Consider the following 24248-nt stretch of genomic DNA (forward strand, 5'->3'; position numbering starts at 1 on the left):
GTTACCAACAGTGGTGGCTCCGCCCACTCCCTGGACGACCTGAGCGGCATCTCCTCCGAGCCTCCCAGCAGCCTGCTGACGCAGAACGGCGATGGCAAACGTTTGCGAAAGTTCGGCGTCATCTCCCGGTCGTCGTTAAATCGTGATAGTACGGACGGTAGCTGTGACGATGGTGGCAGGGAGACACTGGAGAGTGGTTACCACGGCTACAGAGGATCCACGGTATCCATGGAGATGGAGGTCACGCCTCCTGAGGGGAGACCAGGAAGGAAGGATGAGGGGCCCATGACTGTCCTGCCCCCTCTAGCGATCCCCCGTAACCTGCTGAACAGTGGAGGGACCGCCACCCTGCCGAACCGCTCCCACAGGGGACTGTCAGAACACAAGACAGAGTCATTCAGCAGTGATACCTCCTGTCAGGTAAGACAGAGTCATTCAGCAGTGATACCTCCTGTCAGGTAAGACAGACAGTCTCTAAGCAGTGATACCTCCAGTCAGGTAAGACAGACAGTCTCTAAGCAGTGATACCTCCAGTCAGGTAAGACAGACAGTCTCTAAGCAGTGATACCTCCAGTCAGGTAAGACAGACAGTCTCTAAGCAGTGATACCTCCAGTCAGGTAAGACAGACAGTCTCTATCAGTGATACCTCCAGTCAGGTAAGACAGACAGTCTCTAAGCAGTGATACCTCCAGTCAGGTAAGACAGACAGTCTCTAAGCAGTGATACCTCCAGTCAGGTAAGACAGACAGTCTCTAAGCAGTGATACCTCCAGTCAGGTAAGACAGACAGTCTCTAAGCAGTGATACCTCCAGTCAGGTACGACAGACAGTCTCTATCAGTGATACCTCCAGTCAGGTAAGACAGACAGTCTCTAAGCAGTGATACCTCCAGTCAGGTAAGACAGACAGTCTCTAAGCAGTGATACCTCCAGTCAGGTAAGACAGACAGTCTCTAAGCAGTGATACCTCCAGTCAGGTAAGACAGACAGTCTCTAAGCAGTGATACCTCCAGTCAGGTAAGACAGACAGTCTCTAAGCAGTGATACCTCCAGTCAGGTAAGACAGACAGTCTCTAAGCAGTGATACCTCCAGTCAGGTAAGACAGACAGTCTCTAAGCAGTGATACCTCCAGTCAGGTAAGACAGACAGTCTCTAAGCAGTGATACCTCCAGTCAGGTAAGACAGACAGTCTCTAAGCAGTGATACCTCCAGTCAGGTAAGACAGACAGTCTCTAAGCAGTGATACCTCCAGTCAGGTAAGACAGACAGTCTCTATCAGTGATACCTCCAGTCAGGTAAGACAGACAGTCTCTAAGCAGTGATACCTCCAGTCAGGTAAGACAGACAGTCTCTAAGCAGTGATACCTCCAGTCAGGTAAGACAGACAGTCTCTAAGCAGTGATACCTCCAGTCAGGTTAGACAGACAGTCTCTATCAGTGAATCCTCCAATCAGGTAAGACAGAGCACTCCGTGGGTTCAACACATTGGTCAAATGGAGCTGCTTGATTTAGTCTACTCGGTACAATGGAACTATTGGAATTGTAAAAGATCACAACTCATAATCTAAATTAAGTGCAAAGTTTTTGCCACCTACAGCGCCTCAGGGAAGTATTCAGACCCCTTGACTTTTTCCACATTATATTACGTTACAGCCTCCTTCTAAACTGGATTAAATCATTTTTTCCCTGCATTATACACCGTAATGACTAAATGAAAATGTACAAATGTATAAAAAAAAACAACAACAACTGAAATATGACATTTCCATAAGTATTCAGACCCTTTACTCAGGACTTCATTGAAGCACCTTTGGCAGCGATTACAGCCTCGAGTCTTCTTGGGTATGGCGCTACAAGCTTGGTACACCTGTATTTGGGGAGTTTCTCCCATTCTTCTCTGCAGATCCTCTCAAGATCTGTCAGGTTGATGGGGAGCATCGCTGCACAGCTATTTTCAGGTCTCTCTAGAGATGTTTGATTGGATTCAAGTCCGGGCTCTGGCTGGCACACTCAAGGACATTCAAAGACTTGTCATCCCGAAGCCACTCCTGCGTTGTCTTGGCTGTGTGCTTAGGGTTGTTGCTCTGTTGGAAGGTGAACCTTCGTCCCAGTCTGGGGTCCTGAGCGCTCTGGAGCAGGTTTTCATCAAGGATCTCTCTGTACTTTGCTCCGTTCATCTTTGCCTCGATCCTGACTAGTCTCCCAGTCCCTGCCACTGAAAAACATCTCCACAGCATGATGCTGCCACCACCATGCTTCACCGTGGGGATGGTGCCAGGTTTCCTCCAGACGTGACGCTTGGCATTCAGGCCAAAGAATGAAATCTTGGTTTCATTAGACCAGAGAATATTGTTTCTTATGGTCTGAGAGTCTTTAGGTGCCTTTTGGCAAACTCCAAGCGGGCTGTCATGTGCCTTTTACTGAGGAGTGGCTTCAATGTGTCCACTCTACGATAAAGACCTGTTTGGCTGTAGTGCTGCAGATTGGAGTATTTGTCGATAGTTCTCTGCTGCAGAGATGGTTGTCCTTCTGGAAGGTTCTCCCATCTCGGACGGTTGTCCTTCTGGAAGGTTCTCCCATCTCGGACGGTTGTCCTTCTGGAAGGTTCTCCCATCTCGGACGGTTGTCCTTCTGGAAGGTTCTCCCATCTCCACAGAGGAGGTCTGTCAGAGTGACCATCGGGTTCTTGGTCACCTCCCGATCAATACACTTCTCCCTTGATTGCTTAGCCTCGACACAATCCTGTCTCAGAGCTCTATGGACAATTCCTCCGACCCCATGTCTTGGTTTTTGCTCTGACATGCACTGACAACTGTGGGACCTTGTATAGGCAGGTGTGTGCCTTTCCAAATAATGTCCAATCAATTGAATTTACCAATAAAGTTGCAGAAACATCTTAAGAATGATCAATGGAACCGTTCTGCCCCCGAACAGGCAGTCTACCCACTGTTCCTAGACCAGTTAACCCACTGTTCCTAGACCAGTTAACCCACTGTTCCTAGACCAGTTAACCCACTGTTCCTAGACCAGTTAACCCACTGTTCCTAGACCAGTTAACCCACTGTTCCTAGACCAGTTAACCCACTGTTCCTAGACCAGTTAACCCACTGTTCCTAGACCAGTTAACCCACTGTTACTAGACCAGTTAACCCACTGTTCCTAGACCAGTTCACCCACTGTTCCTAGACCAGTTAACCCACTGTTCCTAGACCAGTTAACCCACTAGACCAGTTAACCCACTGTTCCTAGACCAGTTAACCCACTAGACCAGTTCACCCACTGTTCCTAGACCAGTTAACCCACTGTTCCTAGACCAGTTAACCCCTGTTCCTAGACCAGTTAACCCACTAGACCAGTTAACCCACTGTTCCTAGACCAGTTAACCCACTGTTCCTAGACCAGTTAACCCACTGTTCCTAGACCAGTTAACCCACCTTTCCTAGACCAGTTAACCCACTGTTCTTAGACCAGTTAACCCACTGCTCCTAGACCAGTTAACCCACTGTTCCTAGACCAGTTAACCCACTGTTCCTAGACCAGTTAACCCACTGTTCCTAGACCAGTTAACCCACTGTTCCTAGACCAGTTAACCCTCTGTTCCTAGACCAGTTAACCCTCTGTTCCTAGACCAGTTAACCCACTGTTCCTAGACCAGTTAACCCACTGTTCCTAGACCAGTTAACCCACTGTTCCTAGACCAGTTAACCCTCTGTTCCTAGACCAGTTAACCCTCTGTTCCTAGACCAGTTAACCCACTGTTCCTAGACCAGTTAACCCACTGTTCCTAGACCAGTTAACCCACTGTTCCTAGACCAGTTAACCCTCTGTTCCTAGACCAGTTAACCCACTGTTCTTAGACCAGTTAACCCACTGTTCCTAGACCAGTGAACCCCACAGTTCCTAGACCAGTTAACCCACTGTTCTTAGACCAGTTAACCCACTGTTCCTAGACCAGTGAACCCCACAGTTCCTAGACCAGTTAACCCACTGTTCCTAGACCAGTGAACCCCACAGTTCCTAGACCAGTTAACCCACTGTTCCTAGACCAGTTAACCCACTGTTCCTAGACCAGTTAACCCTCTGTTCCTAGACCAGTTAACCCTCTGTTCCTAGACCAGTTAACCCACTGTTCCTAGACCAGTTAACCCACTGTTCCTAGACCAGTTAACCCACTGTTCTTAGACCAGTTAACCCACTGTTCCTAGACCAGTTAACCCACTGTTCTTAGACCAGTTAACCCACTGTTCCTAGACCAGTGAACCCCACAGTTCCTAGACCAGTTAACCCACTGTTCTTAGACCAGTTAACCCACTGTTCCTAGACCAGTGAACCCCACAGTTCCTAGACCAGTTAACCCACTGTTCCTAGACCAGTGAACCCCACAGTTCCTAGGCCGTCATTGAAAATAATAATTTGTTCTTAACTGACTTGCCTAGTTAAATAAAGGTAAAAAAAAAAAAAAATGTAAACGTTTAAAAAACACACACACACACACACACACACTCTGTCACTCCAACAAACACTTGCACACACTCACGCGCACACACACACACACACACACACACACACACACACACACACACACTCACACACACACACACACACACACACACACACACACACACACACACACACACACACACACACACACACACACACACACACACACACACACACACTCACTCACTCCGTCTGCTCACTCACACATAATATGCACATACATTCACACTGACTCCACACCCATACACACTGTTGCTACTCTGTTGATCAAATATTCTGTTGTCACCTTACCCATTATACATATCTTCAGTTCAAGTCGGATGTTTCCATACACTTAGGTTGGAGTCATTAAAACTCGTTTTTCAACCACTCCACAAATTTCTTGTTAACAAACTATAGTTTTGGCAAGTCAGTTAGGACATCTACTTTGTGCATGACACAAGTCATTTTTCCAACAATTGTTTACAGACAGATTATTTCACTTACAATTCACTGTATCACAATTCTAGTGGGTCAGAAGTTTACATACACTAAGTTGACTGTGCCTTTAAACAGCTTGGAAAATTCCAGAAAATTATGTCATGGCTTTAGAAGCTTCTGATAGGCTAATTGACATAATTTGAGTCAATTGGAGGTGTACCTGTGGATATATTTCAAGGCCTACCTTCAAACTCAGTGCCTCGTTGCTTGACATCATGGGAAAATCAAAAGACCTCAGCCAAGACCTCATAAAAAGATTTGTAGATCTCCAAAAGTCTGGCTCATCCTTGGGAGCAATTTCCATTGGGTTAGGGTTGCCATTGGGTTAGGGTTGGGAGAGTAGAGGACTAACCAAAGGCCTGAAGGTGCCACGTTCATCTGTACAAACAATAGTATGCACGTATAAACACCATGGGACCACGCAGCCGTCATACCGATCAGGAAGAAGACACGTTCTGTCTCCTAGAGATTAATGTACTTTGGTGCGAAAAATGCAAATCAATCCCAGAACCACAGCAAAGGACCTTGTGAAGATGCTGGAGGAAACAAGTACAAAAGTATCTTTATCCACAGTAAAACGAGTCCTATATCAACATAACCTGAAAGGCCACTCAGCAAGGAAGAAGCCACTGCTCCAAAGCCACCATAAAAATGCCAGACTACAGTTTGCAACTGCACATGGGGACAAAGATTGTACTTTTTTGGAGAAATGTCCTCTGTTCTGATGAAACAAAGATAGAACTGTTTGGCCATAATGACCATCGTTATGTTTGGAGGAAAAAGGGAGAGGCTTGCAAGCCGAAGAACACCATCCCAACTTTGAAGCACGGGGTGGCAGCATCATGTTGTGGCGGTGCTTTGCTGCAGGAGGGACTGGTGCACTTCACAAAATAGATGGCATCATGAGGAGGAAAAGGATGTGGATATATTGAAGCAACATCTCAAGACATCAGTCAGGAAGTTAAAGCTTGGTCGCAAATGGGTCTTCCAAATGGACATTGACCCCAAGCACACTTCCAAAGTTGTGGCAAAATGGCTTAAGGACAACACAGTCAAGGTATTGGAGTGGCCATCACAAAGCCCTGATCTCAATCCTATAGAAAATAGACCCTATAGACCCTGTATATAGTATGGTATTAACTGACCCTGTATATAGTATGGTATTAACTGACCCTGTATATAGTATGGTATTAACTGACCCTGTATATAGTGTGGTATTAACTGACGCTGTATATAGTATGGTATTAACTGACCCTGTATATAGTATGGTATTAACTGACCCTGTATATAGTATGGTATTAACTGACCCTGTATATAGTATGGTATTGCCTACACAACACTGCCCCAGTGGGAGTACGTTAAATGTCAATGCGCTCTGCAAAGTGACGGAAAACGACATTGCGACACTGCACTACACTCCGTAGGGTATAAATCAGCATTTAGCCAATCAGAGGGGGTTAGGCTGCTCAGCATTTAGCCAATCAGAGGGGGTTAGGCTGCCTTGACGCCCTGACAGGCCTGGCTAGTTTAGAGATTGAAGACAAGGCATTATGCAACATGGCTGGGTCACTTCCAGACATTAATGAGACCAAACTGAAGAGACAAACAGTAGTAGTGAATGACGTGAGAAAGTCTGTTGTTCATAGAGTCCCGTCTTCCTTCTGAATGGAGATGACGTTAGCTGCATGTTGAGTTAGCTTTTCTTCAGAAATACTGTAATCCTGCCAACAAACTCTCCCATGAGTCATCCACAGTGACTAACCTCACCACAGAACCACAGACAAAGTGGATCAATGCTAAGCAAATACACACAACAGCACGCTACTGTTAACTCTGACTACTGTTAACTCTGACTACTGTTATCTCTGACTACTGTTAACTCTGACTACTGTTAACTCTGACTACTGTTAACTCTAACTACTGTTAACTCTAACTACTGTTAACTGACTACTGTTAACTCTGACTACTGTTAACTCTGACTACTGTTAACTCTGACTACTGTTAACTCTAACTACTGTTAACTGACTACTGTTAACTCTGACTACTGTTAACTCTGACTACTGTTAACTCTGACTACTGTTAACTCAGACACTACTGTTAACTCTGACTACTGTTAACTCTGACTACTGTTAACTCTGACTACTGTTAACTCTGACTACTGTTAACTCTGACTACTGTTAACTCAGACACTACTGTTAACTCTGACTACTGTTAACTCTAACTACTGTTAACTCTAACTACTGTTAACTGACTACTGTTAACTCTGACTACTGTTAACTCTGACTACTGTTAACTCTGACTACTGTTAACTCTAACTACTGTTAACTGACTACTGTTAACTCTGACTACTGTTAACTCTGACTACTGTTAACTGACTACTGTTAACTCTAACTACTGTTAACTCTAACTACTGTTAACTCTGACTACTGTTAACTCTGACTACTGTTAACTCAGACTACTGTTAACTGACTACTGTTAACTCTAACTACTGTTAACTCTAACTACTGTTAACTCTGACTACTGTTAACTCAGACTACTGTTAACTGACTACTGTTAACTCTAACTACTGTTAACTCTAACTACTGTTAACTCTGACTACTGTTAACTCTGACTACTGTTAACTCTGACTACTGTTAACTCTGACTACTGTTAACTCTGACTACTGTTAACTCTGACTACTGTTAACTCTAACTACTGTTAACTCTAACTACTGTTAACTCTGACTACTGTTAACTCTGACTACTGTTAACTCTGACTACTGTTAACTCTGACTACTGTTAACTCTGACTACTGTTAACTCTAACTACTGTTAACTCTGACTACTGTTAACTCTAACTACTGTTAACTCTAACTACTGTTAACTCTAACTACTGTTAACTCTGACTACTGTTAACTCTGACTACTGTTAACTCTGACTACTGTTAACTCTGACTACTGTTAACTCTAACTACTGTTAACTCTAACTACTGTTAACTCTGACTACTGTTAACTCTGACTACTGTTATCTCTGACTACTGTTAACTCTGACTACTGTTAACTCAGACACTACTGTTAACTCTGACTACTGTTAACTCTGACTACTGTTAACTCTGACTACTGTTAACTCTGACTACTGTTAACTCTGACTACTGTTATCTCTGACTACTGTTAACTCTGACTACTGTTAACTCTAACTACTGTTAACTCTAACTACTGTTAACTCTGACTACTGTTAACTCTAACTACTGTTAACTCTGACTACTGTTAACTCTAACTACTGTTAACTCTAACTACTGTTAACTCTGACTACTGTTAACTCTAACTACTGTTAATTCTGACTATTGTTAACTCTGTTATCTCTGACTACTGTTAACTCTGACTACTGTTAACTCTGACTACTGTTAACTCTAACTACTGTTAACTCTAACTACTGTTAACTCTAACTACTGTTAACTCTGACTACTGTTAACTCTAACTACTGTTAAACACTACACTTTTTTAACTATAGTGTAGTGCATACACCCTGCCCATTCTCCTCCCCCATATAGAAATTGGTACCACCCGTAAGTGAGAAACCTACATGCCAAGTATACACTATACATTATGCTCTATACAGGTTATAGAAAAGAACTCAAGCTCTGTATGTTCTGTTCAGACCCCAGACCTACAGCTTATGGAAAATGTACTTTTTGTTGTTGTCGTATTTCTCCAGTAGGTTTCCTGAAGGCGAACGCCTCTACGTCAAAGATAATAAAACAAAAGCACTATTATTGAATACTACAGTAATATACGCAAAAACACAACAGTATATACCTACAGTTTTCTTTTACCACAGTATTTATACTATATACTATAGAGTAAACTACAATAAAGTCTCCAAAAAAATACTACAGCAAAAGCTATAATATTCCAACCATAGTACACACTATAGTATAGGTTTCGTGTGAGATACACCTGAAAGACGTGTATACAAGATAACAGTGTTTCTGGTTGATCCAGTGTGTTCTATAAGACTGTCTGAGGAGTTCAAGAGAGTTGGGAAGCGTGAAAACGGGGAAAAGTTACACAGCGTGGGAACTCACGGAGATGTGACTGACTGTGACATGTCGGAAGGGCTGTGTTGAATGTCAGCTATGCCGATGCACTGCGACTCCACCCAGTGTCAGATGGTCTGTTTGTTTTGGTTTTTGTCTCTACAAATAATTAAGAAAGTTGCACACTCTTGTCTCCTTGTTGTTGCTACGTTTCGGCTGAAGAGCTTTCATCAGGGTGAGTTGTTCTGTCTCTCACACTGTTAGCTCAATACCATTCAAGACTAATGGCTGTAGTTGGTGTCAGGCTCTTCCACCGTTGGTCTAAAAGCCAGTCAGGACTAGGAGAGGACTAGCTGTTGGGTTAGGGTTGGGAGAGGAGAGGACTAACTGTTGGGTTAGCATTGGGACAGGAGAGGACTAGCTGTTGGGTTAGGGTTGGGAGAGGAGAGGACTAACTGTTGGGTTAGCATTGAGACAGGAGAGGACTAACTGCTGGGTTAGGGTTGGGAGAGGAGAGGACTAGCTGTTGGGTTAGGGTTGGGAGAGGAGAGGACTAACTGTTGGGTTAGGGTTGGGAGAGGAGAGGACTAACTGTTGGGTTAGGGTTGAGGAGGAGGATAACTGTTGGGTTAGGGTTGGGAGAGGAGAGGACTAACTGTTGGGTTAGGGTTGGGAGAGGAGAGGACTAACTGTTGGGTTAGGGTTGGGAGAGGAGAGGACTAGCTGTTGGGTTAGGGTTGGGAGAGGACAGGACTAACTGTTGGGTTAGGGTTGGGAGAGGAGAGGACTAACTGTTGGGTTAGGGTTGGGAGAGGACAGGACTAACTGTTGGGTTAGGGTTGGGAGAGGGAGGACTAACTGTTGGGTTAGGGTTGGGAGAGGACAGGACTAGCTGTTGGGTTAGGGTTGGGAGAGGAGAGGACTAACTGTTGGGTTAGGGGTTGGGAGAGGAGAGGACTAACTGTTGGGTTAGGGTTGGGAGAGGGGAGAGGAGAGGACTAACTGTTGGGTTAGGGTTGGGAGAGGAGAGGACTAACTGTTGGGTTAGGGTTGGGAGAGGAGAGGACTAACTGTTGGGTTAGGGTTGGGAGAGGAGAGGACTAACTGTTGGGTTAGGGTTGGGAGAGGAGAGGACTAACTGTTGGGTTAGGGTTGGGAGAGGAGAGGACTAACTGTTGGGTTAGGGTTGGGAGAGGAGAGGACTAACTGTTGGGTTAGGGTTGGGAGAGGAGAGGACTAACTGTTGGGTTAGGGTTGGGAGAGGACAGGACTAACTGTTGGGTTAGGGTTGGGAGAGGAGAGGACTAACTGTTGGGTTAGGGTTGGGAGAGGAGAGGACTAACTGTTGGGTTAGGGTTGGGAGAGGAGAGGACTAGCTGTTGGGTTAGGGTTGGGAGAGGACAGGACTAGCTGTTGGGTTAGGGTTGGGAGAGGAGAGGACTAGCTGTTGGGTTAGGGTTGGGAGAGGAGAGGACTAGCTGTTGGGTTAGGGTTGGGAGAGGAGAGGACTAACTGTTGGGTTAGGGTTGGGAGAGGAGAGGACTAGCTGTTGGGTTAGGGTTGGGAGAGGAGAGGACTAGCTGTTGGGTTAGGGTTGGGAGAGGAGAGGACTAACTGTTGGGTTAGGGTTGGGAGAGGACAGGACTAACTGTTGGGTTAGGGTTGGGAGAGGACAGGACTAACTGTTGGGTTAGGGTTGGGAGAGGAGAGGACTAACTGTTGGGTTAGGGTTGGGAGAGGAGAGGACTAGCTGTTGGGTTAGGGTTGGGAGAGGACAGGACTAGCTGTTGGGTTAGGGTTGGGAGAGGAGAGGACTAACTGTTGGGTTAGGGTTGGGAGAGGAGAGGACTAACTGTTGGGTTAGGGTTGGGAGAGGAGAGGACTAACTGTTGGGTTAGGGTTGGGAGAGGAGAGGACTAACTGTTGGGTTAGGGTTGGGAGAGGAGAGGACTAACTGTTGGGTTAGGGTTGGGAGAGGAGAGGACTAACTGTTGGGTTAGGGTTGGGAGAGGAGAGGACTAACTGTTGGGTTAGGGTTGGGAGAGGAGAGGACTAACTGTTGGGTTAGGGTTGGGAGAGGAGAGGACTAACTGTTGGGTTAGGGTTGGGAGAGGAGAGGACTAACTGTTGGGTTAGGGTTGGGAGAGGAGAGGACTAACTGTTGGGTTAGGGTTGGGAGAGGACAGGACTAGCTGTTGGGTTAGGGTTGGGAAGGAGAGGACTAACTGTTGGGTTAGGGTTGGGAGAGGAGAGGACTAACTGTTGGGTTAGGGTTGGGAGAGGAGAGGACTAACTGTTGGGTTAGGGTTGGGAGAGGAGAGGACTAACTGTTGGGTTAGGGTTGGGAGAGGAGAGGACTAGCTGTTGGGTTAGGGTTGGGAGAGGAGAGGACTAACTGTTGGGTTAGGGTTGGGAGAGGAGAGGACTAACTGTTGGGTTAGGGTTGGGAGAGGAGAGGACTAGCTGTTGGGTTAGGGTTGGGAGAGGAGAGGACTAACTGTTGGGTTAGGGTTGGGAGAGGACAGGACTAACTGTTGGGTTAGGGTTGGGAGAGGACAGGACTAACTGTTGGGTTAGGGTTGGGAGAGGACAGGACTAACTGTTGGGTTAGGGTTGGGAGAGGAGAGGACTAACTGTTGGGTTAGGGTTGGGAGAGGAGAGGACTAGCTGTTGGGTTAGGGTTGGGAGAGGACAGGACTAACTGTTGGGTTAGGGTTGGGAGAGGAGAGGACTAACTGTTGGGTTAGGGTTGGGAGAGGAGAGGACTAGCTGTTGGGTTAGGGTTGGGAGAGGAGAGGACTAACTGTTGGGTTAGGGTTGGGAGAGGAGAGGACTAACTGTTGGGTTAGGGTTGGGAGAGGAGAGGACTAGCTGTTGGGTTAGGGTTGGGAGAGGAGAGGACTAACTGTTGGGTTAGGGTTGGGAGAGGAGAGGACTAACTGTTGGGTTAGGGTTGGGAGAGGAGAGGACTAACTGTTGGGTTAGGGTTGGGAGAGGAGAGGACTAACTGTTGGGTTAGGGTTGGGAGAGGAGAGGACTAACTGTTGGGTTAGGGTTGGGAGAGGAGAGGACTAACTGTTGGGTTAGGGTTGGGAGAGGAGAGGACTAGCTGTTGGGTTAGGGTTGGGAGAGGAGGACTAACTGTTGGGTTAGGGTTGGGAGAGGAGAGGACTAACTGTTGGGTTAGGGTTGGGAGAGGAGAGGACTAACTGTTGGGTTAGGGTTGGGAGAGGAGAGGACTAACTGTTGGGTTAGGGTTGGGAGAGGAGAGGACTAACTGTTGGGTTAGGGTTGGGAGAGGAGAGGACTAACTGTTGGGTTAGGGTTGGGAGAGGAGAGGACTAACTGTTGGGTTAGGGTTGGGAGAGGAGAGGACTAACTGTTGGGTTAGGGTTGGGAGAGAGAGGACTAGCTGTTGGGTTACTGTTGGGTTAGGGTTGGGAGAGGAGAGGACTAACTGTTGGGTTAGGGTTGGGAGAGGAGAGGACTAACTGTTGGGTTAGGGGTTGGGAGAGGAGAGGACTAACTGTTGGGTTAGGGTTGGGAGAGGAGAGGACTAACTGTTGGGTTAGGGTTGGGAGAGAGGAGAGGACTAACTGTTGGGTTAGGGTTGGGAGAGGAGAGGACTAACTGTTGGGTTAGGGTTGGGAGAGGAGAGGACTAACTGTTGGGTTAGGGTTGGGAGAGGAGAGGACTAGCTGTTGGGTTAGGGTTGGGAGAGGAGAGGACTAACTGTTGGGTTAGGGTTGGGAGAGGAGAGGACTAACTGTTGGGTTAGGGTTGGGAGAGAGAGGAGAGGACTAACTGTTGGGTTAGGGTTGGGGAGTTAGGGTTGGGAGAGGACTAGGACTAACTGTTGGGTTAGGGTTGGGAGAGGAGAGGACTAACTGTTGGGTTAGGGTTGGGAGAGGACAGGACTAACTGTTGGGTTAGGGTTGGGAGAGGAGAGGACTAACTGTTGGGTTAGGGTTGGGAGAGGGAGAGGACTAACTGTTGGGTTAGGGTTGGGAGAGGAGAGGACTAACTGTTGGGTTAGGGTTGGGAGAGGAGAGGACTAACTGTTGGGTTAGGGTTGGGAGAGGAGAGGACTAGCTGTTGGGTTAGGGTTGGGAGAGGAGAGGACTAACTGTTGGGTTAGGGTTGGGAGAGGAGAGGACTAACTGTTTGGGTTAGGGTTGGGAGAGGAGAGGACTAACTGTTGGGTTAGGGTTGGGAGAGGAGAGGACTAACTGTTGGGTTAGGGTTGGGAGAGGAGAGGACTAACTGTTGGGTTAGGGTTGGGAGAGGAGAGGACTAACTGTTGGGTTAGGGTTGGGAGAGGAGAGGACTAACTGTTGGGTTAGGGTTGGGGAGAGGAGAGGACTAACTGTTGGGTTAGGGTTGGGAGAGGAGAGGACTAACTGTTGGGTTAGGGTTGGGAGAGGAGAGGACTAACTGTTGGGTTAGGGTTGGGAGAGGAGAGGACTAACTGTTGGGTTAGGGTTAGGACTAACTGTTGGGTTAGGGTTGGGAGAGGAGAGGACTAACTGTTGGGTTAGGGTTGGGAGAGGACAGGACTAACTGTTGGGTTAGGGTTGGGAGAGGAGAGGACTAACTGTTGGGTTAGGGTTGGGAGAGGACAGGACTAACTGTTGGGTTAGGGTTGGGAGAGGAGAGGACTAACTGTTGGGTTAGGGTTGGGAGAGGAGAGGACTAGCTGTTGGGTTAGGGTTGGGAGAGGAGAGGACTAACTGTTGGGTTAGGGTTGGGAGAGGAGAGGACTAACTGTTGGGTTAGGGTTGGGAGAGGAGAGGACTAACTGTTGGGTTAGGGTTGGGAGAGGAGAGGACTAACTGTTGGGTTAGGGTTGGGAGAGGAGAGGACTAACTGTTGGGTTAGGGTTGGGAGAGGAGAGAGGACTAACTGTTGGGTTAGGGTTGGGAGAGGAGAGGACTAACTGTTGGGTTAGGGTTGGGAGAGGAGAGGACTAACTGTTGGGTTAGGGTTGGGAGAGGAGAGGACTAACTGTTGGGTTAGGGTTGGGAGAGGAGAGGACTAACTGTTGGGTTAGGGTTGGGAGAGGAGAGGACTAACTGTTGGGTTGGGTTGGGAGAGGAGAGGACTAACTGTTGGGTTAGGGTTGGGAGAGGAGAGGACTAGCTGTTGGGTTAGGGTTGGGGGAGAGGAGAGGACTAACTGTTGGGTTAGGGTTGGGAGAGGAGAGGACTAACTGTTGGGTTAGGGGTTGGGAGAGGAGAGGACTAGCTGTTGGGTTAGGGTTGGGAGAGGAGAGGACTAACTGTTGGGTTAGGGTTGGGAGAGGAGAGGACTAACTGTTGGGTTAGGGTTGGGAGAGGAGAGGACTAACTGTTGGGTTAGGGTTGGGAGAGGAGAGGACTAACTGTTGGGTTAGGGTTGGGAGAGGAGAGGACTAACTGTTGGGTTAGGGTTGGGAGAGGAGAGGACTAGCTGTTGGGTTAGGGTTGGGAGAGGAGAGGACTAACTGTTGGGTTAGGGTTGGGAGAGGAGAGGACTAACTGTTGGGTTAGGGTTGGGAGAGGAGAGGACTAACTGTTGGGTTAGGGTTGGGAGAGGAGAGGACTAACTGTTGGGTTAGGGTTGGGAGAGGAGAGGACTAACTGTTGGGTTAGGGTTGGGAGAGGAGAGGACTAACTGTTGGGTTAGGGTTGGGAGAGGAGAGGACTAACTGTTGGGTTAGGGTTGGGAGGAGAGGACTAACTGTTGGGTTAGGGTTGGGAGAGGAGAGGACTAACTGTTGGGTTAGGGTTGGGAGAGGAGAGGACTAACTGTTGGGTTAGGGTTGGGAGAGGAGAGGACTAACTGTTGGGTTAGGGTTGGGAGAGGAGAGGACTAACTGTTGGGTTAGGGTTGGGAGAGGAGAGGACTAACTGTTGGGTTAGGGTTGGGAGAGGAGAGGACTAACTGTTGGGTTAGGGTTGGGAGAGGAGAGGACTAACTGTTGGGTTAGGGTTGGGAGAGGAGAGGACTAACTGTTGGGTTAGGGTTGGGAGAGGAGAGGACTAACTGTTGGGTTAGGGTTGGGAGAGGAGAGGACTAACTGTTGGGTTAGGGTTGGGAGAGGAGAGGACTAGCTGTTGGGTTAGGGTTGGGAGAGGAGAGGACTAACTGTTGGGTTAGGGTTGGGAGAGGAGAGGACTAACTGTTGGGTTAGGGTTGGGAGAGGACAGGACTAACTGTTGGGTTAGGGTTGGGAGAGGAGAGGACTAACTGTTGGGTTAGGGTTGGGGAGGAGAGGACTAACTGTTGGGTTAGGGTTGGGAGAGGACAGGACTAGCTGTTGGGTTAGGGTTGGGGAGAGGACAGGACTAGCTGTTGGGTTAGGGTTGGGAGAGGAGAGGACTAGCTGTTGGGTTAGGGTTGGGAGAGGAGAGGACTAACTGTTGGGTTAGGGTTGGGAGAGGAGAGGACTAGCTGTTGGGTTAGGGTTGGGAGAGGACAGGACTAGCTGTTGGGTTAGGGTTGGGAGAGGACAGGACTAGCTGTTGGGTTAGGGTTGGGAGAGGACAGGACTAAGGGTTGGGAGAGGAGAGGACTAACTGTTGGGTTAGGGTTGGGAGAGGAGAGGACTAACTGTTGGGTTAGGGTTGGGAGAGGAGAGGACTAGCTGTTGGGTTAGGGTTGGGAGAGGAGAGGACTAGCTGTTGGGTTAGGGTTGGGAGAGGAGAGGACTAACTGTTGGGTTAGGGTTGGGAGAGGAGAGGACTAACTGTTGGGTTAGGGTTGGGAGAGGAGAGGACTAACTGTTGGGTTAGGGTTGGGAGAGGAGAGGACTAACTGTTGGGTTAGGGTTGGGAGAGGAGAGGACTAACTGTTGGGTTAGGGTTGGGAGAGGAGAGGACTAACTGTTGGGTTAGGGTTGGGAGAGGAGAGGACTAACTGTTGGGTTAGGGTTGGGAGAGGAGAGGACTAACTGTTGGGTTAGGGTTGGGAGAGGAGAGGACTAACTGTTGGGTTAGGGTTGGGAGAGGAGAGGACTAACTGTTGGGTTAGGGTTGGAGAGGAGAGGACTAGCTGGGAGAGGAGAGGACTAACTGTTGGGTTAGGGTTGGGAGAGGAGAGGACTAACTGTTGGGTTAGGGTTGGGAGAGGAGAGGACTAACTGTTGGGTTAGGGTTGGGAGAGGAGAGGACTAACTGTTGGGTTAGGGTTGGGAGAGGAGAGGACTAACTGTTGGGTTAGGGTTGGGAGAGGAGAGGACTAACTGTTGGGTTAGGGTTGGGAGAGGAGAGGACTAACTGTTGGGTTAGGGTTGGGAGAGGAGAGGACTAACTGTTGGGTTAGGGTTGGGAGAGGAGAGGACTAACTGTTGGGTTAGGGTTGGGAGAGGAGAGGACTAACTGTTGGGTTAGGGTTAGGGTTACTGGGTTAGGGGGAGAGGAGAGGACTAACTGTTGGGTTAGGGTTGGGAGAGGAGAGGACTAACTGTTGGGTTAGGGTTGGGAGAGAGAGGACTAACTGTTGGGTTAGGGTTGGGAGAGGAGAGGACTAACTGTTGGGTTAGGGTTGGGAGAGGAGAGGACTAACTGTTGGGTTAGGGTTGGGAGAGGAGAGGACTAACTGTTGGGTTAGGGTTGGGAGAGGAGAGGACTAACTGTTGGGTTAGGGTTGGGAGAGGAGAGGACTAACTGTTGGGTTAGGGTTGGGAGAGGAGAGGACTAGCTGTTGGGTTAGGGTTGGGAGAGGAGAGGACTAACTGTTGGGTTAGGGTTGGGAGAGGAGAGGACTAACTGTTGGGTTAGGGTTGGGAGAGGAGAGGACTAACTGTTGGGTTAGGGTTGGGAGAGGAGAGGACTAACTGTTGGGTTAGGGTTGGGAGAGGAGAGGACTAACTGTTGGGTTAGGGTTGGGAGAGGAGAGGACTAACTGTTGGGTTAGGGTTGGGAGAGGAGAGGACTAACTGTTGGGTTAGGGTTGGGAGAGGAGAGGACTAACTGTTGGGTTAGGGTTGGGAGAGGAGAGGACTAACTGTTGGGTTAGGGTTGGGAGAGGAGAGGACTAACTGTTGGGTTAGGGTTGGGAGAGGAGAGGACTAACTGTTGGGTTAGGGTTGGGAGAGGAGAGGACTAACTGTTGGGTTAGGGTTGGGAGAGGAGAGGACTAACTGTTGGGTTAGGGTTGGGAGAGGAGAGGACTAACTGTTGGGTTAGGGTTGGGAGAGGAGAGGACTAACTGTTGGGTTAGGGTTGGGGAGAGGAGAGGACTAACTGTTGGGTTAGGGTTGGGAGAGGAGAGGACTAACTGTTGGGTTAGGGTTGGGAGAGGAGAGGACTAACTGTTGGGTTAGGGGGGAGAGGAGAGGGTTGGGAGAGGAGAGGACTAACTGTTGGGTTAGGGTTGGGAGAGGAGAGGACTAACTGTTGGGTTAGGGTTGGGAGAGGAGAGGACTAACTGTTGGGTTGGGTTGGGAGAGGAGAGGACTAACTGTTGGGTTAGGGTTGGGAGAGGAGAGGACTAACTGTTGGGTTAGGGTTGGGAGAGGAGAGGACTAACTGTTGGGTTAGGGTTGGGAGAGGAGAGGACTAACTGTTGGGTTAGGGTTGGGAGAGGAGAGGACTAACTGTTGGGTTAGGGTTAGGACTAGCTGTTGGGTTAGGGTTGGGAGAGGAGAGGACTAACTGTTGGGTTAGGGTTGGGAGAGGAGAGGACTAACTGTTGGGTTAGGGTTGGGAGAGGACAGGACTAACTGTTGGGTTAGGGGTTGGGAGAGGAGAGGACTAACTGTTGGGTTAGGGTTGGGAGAGGAGAGGACTAACTGTTGGGTTAGGGTTGGGAGAGGAGAGGACTAACTGTTGGGTTAGGGTTGGGAGAGGAGAGGACTAACTGTTGGGTTAGGGTTGGGAGAGGAGAGGACTAACTGTTGGGTTAGGGTTGGGAGAGGAGAGGACTAACTGTTGGGTTAGGGTTGGGAGAGGAGAGGACTAACTGTTGGGTTAGGGTTGGGAGAGGAGAGGACTAACTGTTGGGTTAGGGTTGGGAGAGGAGAGGACTAACTGTTGGGTTAGGGTTGGGAGAGGAGAGGACTAACTGTTGGGTTAGGGTTGGGAGAGGAGAGGACTAACTGTTGGGTTAGGGTTGGGAGAGGAGAGGACTAACTGTTGGGTTAGGGTTGGGAGAGGAGAGGACTAACTGTTGGGTTAGGGTTGGGAGAGGAGAGGACTAGCTGTTGGGTTAGGGGTTGGGAGAGGAGAGGACTAACTGTTGGGTTAGGGTTGGGAGAGGAGAGGACTAACTGTTGGGTTAGGGTTGGGAGAGGAGAGGACTAACTGTTGGGTTAGGGTTGGGAGAGGAGAGGACTAACTGTTGGGTTAGGGTTGGGAGAGGAGAGGACTAACTGTTGGGTTAGGGTTGGGAGAGGAGAGGACTAACTGTTGGGTTAGGGTTGGGAGAGGAGAGGACTAACTGTTGGGTTAGGGTTGGGAGAGGAGAGGACTAACTGTTGGGTTAGGGTTGGGAGAGGAGAGGACTAACTGTTGGGTTAGGGTTGGGAGAGGAGAGGACTAACTGTTGGGTTAGGGTTGGGAGAGGAGAGGACTAACTGTTGGGTTAGGGTTGGGAGAGGAGAGGACTAACTGTTGGGTTAGGGTTGGGAGAGGAGAGGACTAACTGTTGGGTTAGGGTTGGGAGAGGAGAGGACTAACTGTTGGGTTAGGGTTGGGAGAGGAGAGGACTAACTGTTGGGTTAGGGTTGGGAGAGGACAGGACTAACTGTTGGGTTAGGGTTGGGAGAGGAGAGGACTAACTGTTGGGTTAGGGTTGGGAGAGGAGAGGACTAACTGTTGGGTTAGGGTTGGGAGAGGAGAGGACTAACTGTTGGGTTAGGGTTGGGAGAGGAGAGGACTAACTGTTGGGTTAGGGTTGGGAGAGGAGAGGACTAACTGTTGGGTTAGGGTTGGGAGAGGAGAGGACTAACTGTTGGGTTAGGGTTGGGAGAGGAGAGGACTAACTGTTGGGTTAGGGTTGGGAGAGGAGAGGACTAACTGTTGGGTTAGGGTTGGGAGAGGAGAGGACTAACTGTTGGGTTAGGGTTGGGAGAGGAGGACTAACTGTTGGGTTAGGGTTGGGAGAGGACAGGACTAACTGTTGGGTTAGGGTTGGGAGAGGAGAGGACTAACTGTTGGGTTAGGGTTGGGAGAGGAGAGGACTAACTGTTGGGTTAGGGTTGGGAGAGGAGAGGACTAACTGTTGGGTTAGGGTTGGGAGAGGAGAGGACTAACTGTTGGGTTAGGGTTGGGAGAGAGGAGAGGACTAACTGTTGGGTTAGGGTTGGGAGAGAGGACTAACTGTTGGGTTAGGGTTGGGAGAGGAGAGGACTAACTGTTGGGTTAGGGTTGGGAGAGGAGAGGACTAACTGTTGGGTTAGGGTTGGGAGAGGAGAGGACTAACTGTTGGGTTAGGGTTGGGAGAGGAGAGGACTAACTGTTGGGTTAGGGTTGGGAGGAGAGGAGAGGACTAACTGTTGGGTTAGGGTTGGGAGAGGGAGAGGACTAACTGTTGGGTTAGGGTTGGGAGAGGAGAGGACTAACTGTTGGGTTAGGGTTGGGAGAGGAGAGGACTAACTGTTGGGTTAGGGTTGGGAGAGGAGAGGACTAACTGTTGGGTTAGGGTTGGGAGAGGAGAGGACTAACTGTTGGGTTAGGGTTGGGAGAGGAGAGGACTAACTGTTGGGTTAGGGGTTGGGAGAGGAGAGGACTAACTGTTGGGTTAGGGTTGGGAGAGGAGAGGACTAACTGTTGGGTTAGGGTTGGGAGAGGAGAGGACTAACTGTTGGGTTAGGGTTGGGAGAGGAGAGGAGAGGACTAACTGTTGGGTTAGGGTTGGGAGAGGAGAGGACTAACTGTTGGGTTAGGGTTGGGAGAGGAGAGGACTAACTGTTGGGTTAGGGTTGGGAGAGGAGAGGACTAACTGTTGGGTTAGGGTTGGGAGAGGAGAGGACTAACTGTTGGGTTAGGGTTGGGAGAGGACAGGACTAACTGTTGGGTTAGGGTTGGGAGAGGAGAGGACTAACTGTTGGGTTAGGGTTGGGAGAGGACAGGACTAACTGTTGGGTTAGGGTTGGGAGAGGACAGGACTAACTGTTGGGTTAGGGTTGGGAGAGGAGAGGACTAACTGTTGGGTTAGGGTTGGGAGAGGAGAGGACTAACTGTTGGGTTAGGGTTGGGAGAGGAGGACTAACTGTTGGGTTAGGGTTGGGAGAGGACAGGACTAACTGTTGGGTTAGGGTTGGGAGAGGAGAGGACTAGCTGTTGGGTTAGGGTTGGGAGAGGAGAGGACTAGCTGTTGGGTTAGGGGTTGGGAGAGGAGAGGACTAACTGTTGGGTTAGGGTTGGGAGAGGAGAGGACTAACTGTTGGGTTAGGGTTGGGAGAGGAGAGGACTAACTGTTGGGTTAGGGTTGGGAGAGGAGAGGACTAACTGTTGGGTTAGGGTTGGGAGAGGAGAGGACTAACTGTTGGGTTAGGGGTTGGGAGAGGAGAGGACTAACTGTTGGGTTAGGGGGGAGAGGAGAGGACTAACTGTTGGGTTAGGGTTGGGAGAGGAGAGGACTAACTGTTGGGTTAGGGTTGGGAGAGGAGAGGACTAACTGTTGGGTTAGGGTTGGGAGAGGAGAGGACTAACTGTTGGGTTAGGGTTGGGAGAGGAGAGGACTAACTGTTGGGTTAGGGTTGGGAGAGGAGAGGACTAACTGTTGGGTTAGGGTTGGGAGAGGAGAGGACTAACTGTTGGGTTAGGGTTGGGAGAGGAGAGGACTAACTGTTGGGTTAGGGTTGGGAGAGGAGAGGACTAACTGTTGGGTTAGGGTTGGGAGAGGAGAGGACTAACTGTTGGGTTAGGGTTGGGAGAGGAGAGGACTAACTGTTGGGTTAGGGTTGGGAGAGGAGAGGAGAGGACTAACTGTTGGGTTAGGGTTGGGAGAGGAGAGGACTAACTGTTGGGTTAGGGTTGGGAGAGGAGAGGACTAACTGTTGGGTTAGGGTTGGGAGAGGAGAGGAGAGGACTAACTGTTGGGTTAGGGTTGGGAGAGGAGAGGACTAACTGTTGGGTTAGGGTTGGGAGAGGACTAACTGTTGGGTTAGGGTTGGGAGAGGAGAGGACTAACTGTTGGGTTAGGGTTGGGAGAGGAGAGGACTAACTGTTGGGTTAGGGTTGGGAGAGGAGAGGAGAGGACTAACTGTTGGGTTAGGGTTGGGGAGAGGAGAGGAGAGGACTAACTGTTGGGTTAGGGTTGGGAGAGGAGAGGACTAACTGTTGGGTTAGGGTTGGGAGAGGAGAGGACTAACTGTTGGGTTAGGGTTGGGAGAGGAGAGGACTAACTGTTGGGTTAGGGTTGGGAGAGGAGAGGACTAACTGTTGGGTTAGGGTTGGGAGAGGAGAGGACTAACTGTTGGGTTAGGGTTGGGAGAGGAGAGGACTAACTGTTGGGTTAGGGTTGGGAGAGGAGAGGACTAACTGTTGGGTTAGGGTTGGGAGAGGAGAGGACTAGCTGTTGGGTTAGGGTTGGGAGAGGAGAGGACTAACTGTTGGGTTAGGGTTGGGAGAGGAGAGGACTAACTGTTGGGTTAGGGTTGGGAGAGGAGAGGACTAACTGTTGGGTTAGGGTTGGGAGAGGAGAGGACTAACTGTTGGGTTAGGGTTGGGAGAGGAGAGGACTAACTGTTGGGTTAGGGTTGGGAGAGGAGAGGACTAACTGTTGGGTTAGGGTTGGGAGAGGAGAGGACTAACTGTTGGGTTAGGGTTGGGAGAGGAGAGGACTAACTGTTGGGTTAGGGTTGGGAGAGGAGAGGACTAACTGTTGGGTTAGGGTTGGGAGAGGAGAGGACTAACTGTTGGGTTAGGGTTGGGAGAGGAGAGGACTAACTGTTGGGTTAGGGTTGGGAGAGGAGAGGACTAACTGTTGGGTTAGGGTTGGGAGAGGAGAGGACTAACTGTTGGGTTAGGGTTGGGAGAGGAGAGGACTAACTGTTGGGTTAGGGTTGGGAGAGGAGAGGACTAACTGTTGGGTTAGGGTTGGGAGAGGAGAGAGAGGACTAACTGTTGGGTTAGGGTTGGGAGAGGAGAGGACTAACTGTTGGGTTAGGGGTTGGGTTAGGAGAGGAGAGGACTAACTGTTGGGTTAGGGTTGGGAGAGGAGAGGACTAACTGTTGGGTTAGGGTTGGGAGAGGAGAGGACTAACTGTTGGGTTAGGGTTGGGAGGGAGAGGACTACTGTTGGGTTAGGGTTGGGAGAGGAGAGGACTAACTGTTGGGTTAGGGTTGGGAGAGGAGAGGACTAACTGTTGGGTTAGGGTTGGGAGAGGAGAGGACTAACTGTTGGGTTAGGGTTGGGAGAGGGGAGAGGACTAACTGTTGGGTTAGGGTTGGGAGAGGAGAGGACTAACTGTTGGGTTAGGGTTGGGAGAGGAGAGGACTAACTGTTGGGTTAGGGTTGGGAGAGGAGAGGACTAACTGTTGGGTTAGGGTTGGGGAGGAGAGGACTAACTGTTGGGTTAGGGTTGGGAGAGGAGAGGACTAACTGTTGGGTTAGGGTTGGGAGAGGAGAGGACTAACTGTTGGGTTAGGGTTGGGAGAGGAGAGGACTAACTGTTGGGTTAGGGTTGGGAGAGGAGAGGACTAACTGTTGGGTTAGGGTTGGGAGAGGAGAGGACTAACTGTTGGGTTAGGGTTGGGAGAGGAGAGAGAGGACTAACTGTTGGGTTAGGGTTGGGAGAGGAGAGGACTAACTGTTGGGTTAGGGTTGGGAGAGGAGAGGACTAACTGTTGGGTTAGGGTTGGGAGAGGAGAGGACTAACTGTTGGGTTAGGGTTGGGAGAGGAGAGGACTAACTGTTGGGTTAGGGTTGGGAGAGGAGAGGACTAACTGTTGGGTTAGGGTTGGGAGAGGAGAGGACTAACTGTTGGGTTAGGGTTGGGAGAGGAGAGGACTAACTGTTGGGTTAGGGTTGGGAGAGGAGAGGACTAACTGTTGGGTTAGGGTTGGGAGAGGAGAGGACTAACTGTTGGGTTAGGGTTGGGAGAGGAGAGGACTAACTGTTGGGTTAGGGTTGGGAGAGGAGAGGACTAACTGTTGGGTTAGGGTTGGGAGAGGAGAGGACAAACTGTTGGGTTAGGGTTGGAGGGGAGAGGAGAGGACTAACTGTTGGGTTAGGGTTGGGAGAGGAGAGGACTAACTGTTGGGTTAGGGTTGGGAGAGGAGAGGACTAACTGTTGGGTTAGGGTTGGGAGAGGAGAGGACTAACTGTTGGGTTAGGGTTGGGAGAGGAGAGGACTAACTGTTGGGTTAGGGTTGGGAGAGGAGAGGACTAACTGTTGGGTTAGGGTTGGGAGAGGAGAGGACTAGCTGTTGGGTTAGGGTTGGGAGAGGAGAGGACTAACTGTTGGGTTAGGGTTGGGAGAGGAGAGGATAACTGTTGGGTTAGGGTTGGGAGAGGAGAGGACTAACTGTTGGGTTAGGGGTTGGGAGAGGAGAGGACTAACTGTTGGGTTAGGGTTGGGAGAGGAGAGGACTAACTGTTGGGTTAGGGTTGGGAGAGGAGAGGACTAACTGTTGGGTTAGGGTTGGGAGAGGAGAGGACTAACTGTTGGGTTAGGGTTGGGAGAGGAGAGGACTAACTGTTGGGTTAGGGTTGGGAGAGGAGAGGACTAACTGGGTTAGGGTTGGGAGAGGAGAGGACTAACTGTTGGGTTAGGGTTGGGAGAGGAGAGGACTAACTGTTGGGTTAGGGTTGGGAGAGGAGAGGACTAACTGTTGGGTTAGGGTTGGGAGAGGAGAGGACTAACTGTTGGGTTAGGGTTGGGAGAGGAGAGGACTAACTGTTGGGTTAGGGTTGGGAGAGGAGAGGACTAACTGTTGGGTTAGGGTTGGGAGAGGAGAGGACTAACTGTTGGGTTAGGGTTGGGAGAGGAGAGGACTAACTGTTGGGTTAGGGTTGGGAGAGGAGAGGACTAACTGTTGGGTTAGGGTTGGGAGAGGAGAGGACTAACTGTTGGGTTAGGGTTGGGAGAGGAGAGGACTAACTGTTGGGTTAGGGTTGGGAGAGGAGAGGACTAGCTGTTGGGTTAGGGTTGGGAGAGGAGAGGACTAACTGTTGGGTTAGGGTTGGGAGAGGAGAGGACTAACTGTTGGGTTAGGGTTGGGAGAGGAGAGGACTAACTGTTGGGTTAGGGTTGGGAGAGGAGAGGACTAACTGTTGGGTTAGGGTTGGGAGAGGAGAGGACTAACTGTTGGGTTAGGGTTGGGA

At 49.7% G+C, this 24248-nt stretch overlaps 1 protein-coding gene across 1 annotated transcript in view; it reads left to right on the forward strand.

Annotated features, from left to right (window-relative positions):
• Positions 1 to 24248, forward strand: part of pdzd2 (PDZ domain containing 2) — a 209590-nt gene that overhangs the window by 82679 nt on the left and 102663 nt on the right. Inside the window, 1 exon segment of the mRNA XM_052462660.1 lies at positions 1 to 420. This exon segment is cut by the window's left edge and continues 103 nt beyond it. Within this exon segment, the coding sequence (XP_052318620.1) occupies positions 1 to 420 (420 nt within the window).

The sequence above is a fragment of the Oncorhynchus keta genome, chromosome 14 (assembly GCF_023373465.1).
Source record: "Oncorhynchus keta strain PuntledgeMale-10-30-2019 chromosome 14, Oket_V2, whole genome shotgun sequence".
Taxonomy (NCBI): domain Eukaryota; kingdom Metazoa; phylum Chordata; class Actinopteri; order Salmoniformes; family Salmonidae; genus Oncorhynchus; species Oncorhynchus keta.